The 9,883-nt window shown below is 32.7% G+C and overlaps 1 protein-coding gene across 4 annotated transcripts in view; it reads left to right on the forward strand.

Annotated features, from left to right (window-relative positions):
- Positions 1-9,026, forward strand: part of LOC128987375 (sodium/calcium exchanger 1) — a 116,976-nt gene extending 107,950 nt beyond the window's left edge. For 3 of the 4 annotated variants that reach the window (XM_054408221.1, XM_054408196.1, XM_054408212.1), the window contains 3 exons: positions 3,861-4,019; positions 5,612-5,783; positions 8,658-9,026. In XM_054408221.1, coding sequence (XP_054264196.1) covers positions 3,861-4,019; positions 5,612-5,783; positions 8,658-8,859 — 533 coding nt within the window. In that variant the 3' untranslated portion in view covers positions 8,860-9,026. The remainder of the gene's footprint in view (positions 1-3,860; positions 4,020-5,611; positions 5,784-8,657) is intronic. The other variant, XM_054408204.1, reaches the window with a different exon arrangement.
- The last annotated feature ends 857 nt before the right edge of the window (positions 9,027-9,883 follow it).

The following is a 9,883-nucleotide window of genomic DNA, read 5'->3' on the forward strand; positions in this document are numbered from 1 at the left end:
TTTCTGTATTAGAATTAAGTAAAAACTAGATAAATAAGGACACAATAAAAAAATATGACAAGTTACTGCTAAATGTAAGCAGTACATGTCTTATATCGTGTAGAAGCCTTGAAGATCCAAGTAATAATATAATAATTCCATAATTCATAGCTTGGATAAGTAATATAGGAATCCCCTTTTTCATTTGTAAATGTAATGTGACTTTGTTTTGTTGCTCGTTAATTATAGTATATTATAATAACTTTGAAAGTAAAATCCTTAATTCATCCAACTATCGCATCAAAACATTAATTTATTTACACATGTGGTTCCTCCTAGATGTATTACCTTTTATAGTATCAATAAAATAACATAAAACTTTTCCAATGCTTAAAAGCAAAATGCATCTTATTGTAAGACCATGTAAAGCATCTTATTCAAATATAAGACATGATTGGGTATAAATGTTGGCAGAGCTTAGTTCCTAGCTTGTATAAAAGAAAAGGTTGACTCAGCTTTAATCAAAACCGAATCAGATCAGAATTGCGTTTGATAGAGATTAATCAGGATGTGTCCCGTAATTGGGTTAAGTTCTTACTAAGTTTTGATTAAACATTATCAGATCTGCTTTAAAACGTTTCGTTGTATTATATAGTTTCCACCAAAGTTATTCAGATGCTCCAGAACGGGCAAGACCAAAAATGAGGATCTAACAATAAACTTACCTAGACTAGTAATGTGTCTATACAGATCACATTTTAACACGCAGATCATAATTCAATGCCAGACAATGTTAACACTGTCTCACTTTAATTGCTTTGTCTCACTCCAGATTTGCAACGTGAAGGCACGTTTCTTTACCAATTTATTTGTTTTATGGCAACTGTAGGAAACATATAATGTGCAACTCGAGTTACTAGGTGCAATTGCCTCACTCGAGAAACCATTCCTCGAGAGTGAGGCAATTGCTCACTTTGCTCACTAGTTACAATAGTTATTTGTGCAACTAGTGAGTAAAGGTAGCAATTGACTCACTCGAGAGAAATACTTACTCACGAGCCGTAGGCGAGTGAGGCATGGTTTCTCGAGTGAGGCAATTTCACTTTGCACTCGAGTTTCACATTATATTTTTCCTACAGTTACCATAAAACAAATAAATTGGTAAATAATCGTGAGATATTTTTACACAGAAGTGAACTTTTAATATTACATTTAATGATACCAACAGTACAACAGCTGACCAGCTGATTTACAGCCAGTGCTGCCAACGTATTTTGCGCGCATACGACCTTGTCTGCATATTAAGCGCTCACTATTTCGTGCCTTCACGTTGCAAATCTGGAGTGAGTGAGACAAAGTAATTAGAGTGAGACAATGTTAACATTGTCTCACTGATGAGCGAATTGGCCACTTCTAATCAGTGAGAGAACACGTACATTGTTAGGTAACTGTAGGAAAATAACTATAGTCTACGGTAACGTGGTATATCAAATCTCACGACATTAATACGTCGTATTTTTGGCTGACGATAATGGCTAAAATTAAACATATAAGCTTATAACACAATTGCGTGCAAAAGGTAAGAAGCTGGAATGTCTCCTGGAGTGATAAGATCGACAACTCCAAATTTTAAGGTAAAAAGTGTGTAAGTGTTCGTAGCCCCTAAATTGTCCGTTGCCTTGTGTGATTTGAATTTGCTGATTAATCTTCCTTGTAAGAATAAAAAGTAGTTTGTAATTAATTGCAAGTTACAATGGAATCTTTGTTAATGGGATACATATAATTTGATTAAAACAAATTATGTAAAACAAGGATTAGAGAATAATTTATTACAATATAATTATGAATGTTAATTCTAAATCAAGTATCTTTAAGTGTTATTATTCATTTATTTTTTAGGAACTAAGGAATCATACTGTATGATGGGACATAAAATATATCTAGAAATCGTACTCTCACAGATTCTTAGTTTGTTCTTGTGTTTGTTTTCAGGAACAATGACTTTTATAAAATGGTTTATCATCAAGAATAATAAATGTATTTTTGCAGTTTGGTTGTTGTATTACATCTTTTTAGTTTTTTTTATATATAATTTACTAATTGATTGAAATAACCCCATTGTAAAACTTTTTCAATATTTCCTAAACCCTAAAAACGTAAAACAGAATTCATGAAGAGTAATAATTAGCTGTGAACTAAAATATTTTTTTGAGTTTTCATTGTTTCTGTTGTATTAACGTATCTCATAGTCCTGAGACTTAATAATCCAATAACTTTAGAGAAGTAAAACCTCCGTGACAAAATTTATAAAACACAATTGATTTTTCTAAAGATACTGACTATGATGAAAATACTACCCTTGAAAATTGGTGGTTCTCCATAATCTTCATCAGAAATTCATTGACTCTCGATGTTTTGGGTCTAGTTACAAAATTGTCCTTACTATATAATGATTGCTGGGTTAAACTTCTTAACGTCTATGAACTTGGTCTAGGTTTGCTGTCCCTCTATATCAAAATAAGCCTCTGAATTACGAGAGAACAATCAAGGTGGTACTGAGAACCTCACTGCTGTAATCACAGTTATACAGGGTGATTGGTACTCAGTGTGACAAACATTTTTTGGTGTAAGTACAAAGTAAATGCAGTATGATGATGCATATAAAATGTTCCAAGTCTAAAAATTAGCTTCCCAAAGAATTGTTTAATACAGTACTTTTCAAAAATAACTATGTTTTTAAAGTTAATACAGCTATTTCTCAATTACCTGTAAATGGATTTGAGTAGATAATGTCATTTTCGTGTTCTACATTAAATTTTAAATAAGAAAAATAAAAAATGACAGAGGATCAGTTGTAAAAACTCCATTTTAAATAGATTCAAAGATAAAAATTAAGATGTTTGATAAAAATAAAAAAAAATAAAAATAAAAAATAAAAAACATTGGTCAATTGCATTTGTTCACACCCTGTATACAAGAAAGTGTCGGAATATGTTAAAAACTGTGCCATTTTATAAGCTTTCCAACCATACGCTACACCATTGAGCTTTATGTCTTCTTATGTTCGCTTTAGTGGTTTGAAGACTACAAAACATAGTGTCTTTAACATTTAAAACATAGAAAGTCGGTATGTATTAATATAAGCAAAAGTTGTATTTTTGTTTCAGCTTGAACAGTAAAACAGTAAAAAAGTTCCCTGTTTACTGGCATTCAAACCACTAAAACAAACATTAAAATATCTAAACCTCAATAGTGTAGCATATGGTTGGAAAGCTTATAAAATGGTGCAGTTTTTAACATATTCCGACACTTTCTTGTATACAGGGTGTGAAAAATGCAATAGACCATTGTTTTTTTACTTATATCAAAAATCTGAATTTTTATCTTTGGATCTATTTAAAATGGAGTTTTTACAACTGATCCTCTGTCATTTTGTATTATTCTTATTCAAAATTTTATGTAGAACACGAAAATGACATTATCTACTCAAATCCATATACAGGTAATTGCATTTAAGAAATCGCTGTATTACGTTTAAAAGCATGGTTATTTTTGAAAAACATAAAATAATTTTTTGGGAAGCTAATTTTTAGACTTGGAACATTTTATATGCATCATCACACTTAATTTACTTTGTACTTACACCAAAAAGTTTTTGTCACACTGAGTACAAATCACCCTGTATTTCTCAATCATTGAGAATAATATAGCTAATTTGTTAATACTTAGGTAATAGGGGCTGCTTCTGGACATCTACCCCTTTCATTGTAGTGCTGACAGGCATCATCAGTTATATACCCTCCCACTATAATGGTATAATGGACACATATTACAGTGATACTCACGCGTTTACGATGTTATAATGAATAGTGCTGTTGTAGAGTGGTGTAACGGATGGCTCTGCTTCTGGACATCCATCACCTTCATTGGAGTGTTGACCGCCGTCATCGGTGACGTATCCTCCCACTTGGGTTGCACTGTGGGTATCAAGGACGCTGTCACCGCTATATGCCTGGTAGCTATGGGTACCAGCCTGCCAGGTATGTGAGCTATCATGTGGAATGTGATAATACTAACAATCTCGGCATTGTTTTCTTAAATACTAATAATAACAGAGTAATTATGTTTTTATCGACAGGTAAGTGTTCCATTAGATAACTCATTTCATTAGATAAACATTGCCAGGTTTTTCCTATTTTTCAATGCAGGAATATTCAGACTTCAGCAAATATTTCATATCATAGTTTTCGATTTTTTTTTTAAACTAAAATTATCCTTAACAACACTGTAAAACCTAGCTTTGAACAACATGTGGTTAACATAAATACCCTGCTCATTGTAAACCAAATCTACAAGGGGTCCTGGTATTCCAACTATTGGGTTATTCATCTGCATCACATTTTAACTACCCTTAACCAGTAGTAAACAGCAGTTTAGTTGGCTTCGTGAAAAATATTTTGTTTTTAATGAATTGTCCTATAGGGAAGAAGCTCATACCTTAGATCCGGAACCAATTAACTTAAAAATCACAAACTGACGAATTGGAAGTCGCTTAGTCTGCAGGTATGCTGAGGAGGAAATATTTATATTCACAAAAGTGTTATTTGGACAGCTTAACTGATTTCTTTATAAATGATTTATGGACTAGTTCACATTACTGGCACTATTCTGTTCAGTTTTTTTTTTTTTTTTTTTGTTTCACATAACTTTTTCCATTTCAATGAACTGTACATTTGTTGATTGACTCTTTAAATAACACAACTAACAATCTACTTGGATTACTTATATTTTTTACTAATACTAAAAATAACGTCTTTGGGTGTTCTTTTATAAATTTTTGAAGTTTTTTTTATGATTATCCCTAACTTTTGATTCAAATAGGTTGTTGTTGTTTGGAATGGAACGTTTATTGTAATGACTTTAAACATATCAGTAATTAAATGTGATCCAATTATAAGAAGGGGAGAAGAGTTTATACCCCGAAGTTGTTTTATTTTTACTATTTCACCGAAAATATCTTTGCTCAAGAAATCCAAAGTTTTAGTTTTGTTAGCATTTAGTGTCTTAACATTTTATTTCGACTAAATTTTGGTCATGGAAATATTCCTATGATAAAGATTGCTGAAAATTTCTTGCTTGTATTTTTTTCAATTTGTTTTCCATTCAAACATTAAAAGTAAAACATTTTATATTAAAAATAGCGAATGTTTTGTTCTTTATAGCAGGAAACCTAAGTACTAACTGAGCCCGTGTTATTTACACTAGGCGTTTATTTCACTATATCTCCCCTTGCTTAACTTATTGGATTAAAAAAATAAAGGAGAAGCTCAAAATTCACTTAGTACAGTATACAGATTTATTGTGTTGGGAAAAGAATGTTGATTGTGTGGGTGAACTACACATGGTTGGTTGGTCTCAGTAGTAAGAAAATCGCTTGCTCGGTTCGGAGTGATGTCAGTAGCTTTTAGTGGATCTAAACTGGAACCAACCATCCTTGATCATTGTTCATTGTGCATTGTGAATGGCCCTAGCTAAAGAAACATTGAATCTTCGTATTCGTCAGTATGAACTCTGCGCATATCATCTCAGCCCGCATTACGAATTAGGTGTGATGCTGACGCTCGTTTTGCAGACACGTTCGCCAGCAAGGTGGCCGCCATACAAGACGCGACTGCTGACAACTCCATAGGCAATGTGACTGGCAGCAACGCTGTCAACGTATTCCTGGGCATTGGAGTGGCTTGGTCCATCGCGGCCATCTATCACGCAATGCATGGCAACGTGTTCATCGTGCCCCCGGGAAAGTAAGTAAACTGCATCTCACTCTGTTATTCGGCGATTCAATTTTTCTAAGTAGGACAAACAATCACATTTTTCCAAAATATTTTATGTTTAATTTCTAAATTACAGTTTGGGTTGGTTGAAATTAGTCGAATAACTTGTTTTTCAATTTCAGACATTTACTTACAACCCACCAAATTATTGAAACAAAGATTGATAATTGGAACGATCTGAGTGTACATCTTGATGTAGTATTTAATATGCTGTTGTTCATTTTATAGTGATTCTTTATATACTTGTAGCTGGACCCTGTCAGTATATAATTAATTTTCTTGTGTGATAACTTCGACTTTTTCGTCATATGTTTATTTTTGTATTTTAAAACCTTTTTATTAGCTCGCTTTCTTGTCCGGTACAAATTTTGCAATAAATTTTATACTGACTTCCCGATGAGCTACAGACTTGAAACTTGAAACATAGCTCACAAATGGAAGACAATGCAATATTATATAATTTAATTTTCATATTTCCCTTGGGCTACGCCCCACGGGATTCTTTTTATTAACTTGCTTTCTTAAAAACTTTGATACTTCCCGGTGAGCTAGAGACTTGAAACTTGAAACATAGCTCACAAATGGATAACAATGCAATATTATATCATTTAATTTTCATATTTCCCTTGGGCTACGCCCCATGAGCTTGTTTTTTATTAGCTCATTTTCCTACAAATTTTGATATCAATTTTAAACGAAGTTCCCGATGAGCTAGAGACTTGAAATTTGAAACATAGCCCACAAGTGGATGACAATGCAATATTATAGCATTTAATTTTCATATTTCCCTTGGGCTTCCGCCCCACTGGCTTCCAAATTTTTCATGTTTACATTTTGAAAGATTGTAAATATATCAATTAATTAAAGTCAGCTGTAAATACTTTAATTTGACAGTTCAAAAAGCAGAGGTTAAGAGGTGCAGGTTCTGCTCCCAAGAGATTCTTTATACAAACAAACATTTCAAAATAAAGATAAACAATCTGATTGCAAATATAAAGGTGTTTGTTAATAATGTCATTTGTTATTGATTTAGTATTCTATAAAGTAAACAATAAATTAAAAAGATTGATATATTTATAGTTAGTAGGTAGGCCATACATTCGATCTAATACATAATTATACGAAAAGAAACTCAAATAAACCTTAAATTTCCCACATGCCTCTGTCCTAATCTGATATAGATGCATGAAATAGATTTTTCACCACACTATGATGTTTTTGGCTGTATTACATACGTTAATTGGTGGCTGAAAGTTACGTTTTGCTGGCCATGCCAGCTGTCGCCAATTTGGGGACCGAGCAGGTTTTTACAGGCCGGGGCCGCAAAATCAGCTGTCAGCTTACTTACTTAAAACATGAATGCGTTTTAAATACACAATCAAAATCCATAGCATTGCAATATAGAATTGTGTTATTTTCACCGTTGCCTAGCAACTATTTATTTTTATTTTTACAAATTCCTCAAATTATTTCTTCACATAACCTTAAAGTTGTAGTTGTGTTGACGATCAGTGTGCATTATTATTGTGGTGAATAGTGGTAATAGGGTATAGTGTGGTGAAAAATAGCGTTCGTACCACGGACCGAAATGGTTTTGCAGCTCTCGATCGATTTAAGTTCTCGACTTCGTCTCGAACTTAAAAACTATCTCGAGCCGGCAAAACCTCATTTTCGGCCCTAGGTACGAAATATACTATAACATCCACACACATTAAATACTAAAAAGTAGAAAATAATTTATAAATAAAAAACTTTTTTAAAACAAAACGTTTTTAAATGCACTAAAAAGTAGGAAATAATGTATAAATATGTGGAGAGTATAAATACTTGTAAGATTTAAAACGAATAACGTGGGGTGCATGCAATTGATAATAATACATTAGTTCAATAGGTGAAGGTAATTGTAAATCATCTATTGCATGCACCACACGTTTTTCGTTTTAAATCTTACAAGTATTTATACTCTCCACATATTTATAAATTATTTTCTACTTTTTAGTGCATTTAAAAACGTTTTGTATTAAAAAAGTTTTTTCTTTATAAATTATTGTATTGAGTCTTAGCTTCTCAGACATTAGATAAAACACTTTAATTTGGTGTAAATATCTGCATCTATATTATCCTTATGCAACTTGATGGCAGCTAGTTTCAACACTGGACTTCGGGCTAGAGTGGTGTCATCTTTATCTTTCCATTTAAAGGTCGTCAACATTAGTCCTAAAATATATGACGCACAACCCTATAGAAAATACGAAAATTTAGGGACAAAAACGAAAAGATTGAATTAAATTTCCACCCGATCACGTCATGTCCCGCTTACATACAGTATTTTCGTCTGTAAATGTTCGTGGTTTTATGTGCGTGTGCGTGTGCGTTATATATTTATAACAAAAAGTTTACGACCTTTGAAGGGACAGACAAAGATGACACCGTACTAGCCCAAAGTCCAGTGCTACCAATTTGTTATTAGTGGTCCGATTTCTATTTTATTTATGTCAATTAATGTATGATTTTGTCAGGACGTGCAAAGTTATAAGAAAGTCGACTATACTTCCCATTTAAAATTTTTGAGCGACCCCTACCCCCACTACCCCTAAGGGAAAAATGTTCAAAATCAACCTTCATTATTGTAGCCCCTTATAACTAAGAAGGTTGCTACAAACTGATTTCAAAAATGACAAATGGCTAGAATGTTGAGGGGAGTGATATTTCATTTTCAGCCACCTTTTATATCTTGTAATGTTGGCGAACCATTGAAAATAAGTCATATCGAAGTGAAGGGTAGCCAACCCTGTAGTTTGTAGGGCAAGGTGAGTGTCTATATACACTGTTCTTTGGTTGCAGTCTGGGGTTCTCGGTTATGCTGTTCTGCACAGAAGCCTTGTTCGCCATCGCAGTTCTAATGATACGGCGCAGCAAGTACGTCGGAGGCGAGCTGGGAGGCCCAACCACCATCAAATACATCACCAGCGCATTCATGTTCAGCCTCTGGCTCTTCTACATCACCATGTCGACCTTGGAGGCGTACGGAATGCTTTCCTTTTAAAGACATTGACTTTTGTTATCTTTAAGTATTACTTTTTATAAATACCTTCCTCATAAAGTTGCGATTCCGTGTTTCGGAGAGTGATATAAGTACCTATAGTTTATTTAAGACCCATCCTATTACTTGTAAAGAGATATTAAACATTGTTAATTAAATTTACTTTTTAATCGTGGCCTTTTATTGAAAGAACCTTTTACTCGACTGAGGGAAAAGGTTTTAGTAACCTTATTGTATTTTCTAACGTTATGAAATTTTAAAATAACTCACTGTTTATGGTACATTTGATACTTTATTAACTTAATTTATTCTGTCAAATGTTTAACCCATTTTAGCCTGTTGATATGATAATAAATCTTTATTGTTATTCCATTATACATAAATTACAATAGACAAGGTCACATTTTTTACATGTTTTGTTACATTTGTTATGCACTGTATTAAATACAGAAAATGTAAAATAAAATAAATTTAAATGAATCTTAAAAGGATAAAACATAAGTAATATCAAAAAAATTTAAATTAACAGGGAAAACTATAACAAGAACAAAGAATCATCGCCTGTTCTTGATAAATCTTCATTTTCCAAAAACTCTTCGGCTGAAAAAAACACGACTATAAGCCAATCTAATAATTTTGACTTATAATGATTGAATTTTTTCCTGATTTCTAAAGATATTGGTTTTATTTGCAAAACTGTGTAACTTGTGATAGCTTTAATTAACCTGGTTTGAGGTATATATAAGTCTTCTGATTGTCTGGAGATATACCTATGAATTGGGTTGCATGGAACGAATTTATTTAGATTCTCTTTAACGGAAACTATATCCATATATAGATCCCAAACAATGTACCCACGAACTTTTGATAAAACTACAAATCACACTCCCATAAACCATATACTTAAAATGTTCGTCTTGATGACAAACCTTGCGTAAAACCCCGAATACTAAAAGAATATACCATTATGGATCATAAACATAAACAAATGACGTTTTTGGCACCAAAGTAAACAAAACCCCAATAT

This window comes from Macrosteles quadrilineatus, unplaced genomic scaffold (assembly GCF_028750875.1).
Source record: "Macrosteles quadrilineatus isolate MER2022 unplaced genomic scaffold, UCM_ALF_1.0 Scaffold_1__1_contigs__length_201487025, whole genome shotgun sequence".
Classification (NCBI taxonomy): domain Eukaryota; kingdom Metazoa; phylum Arthropoda; class Insecta; order Hemiptera; family Cicadellidae; genus Macrosteles; species Macrosteles quadrilineatus.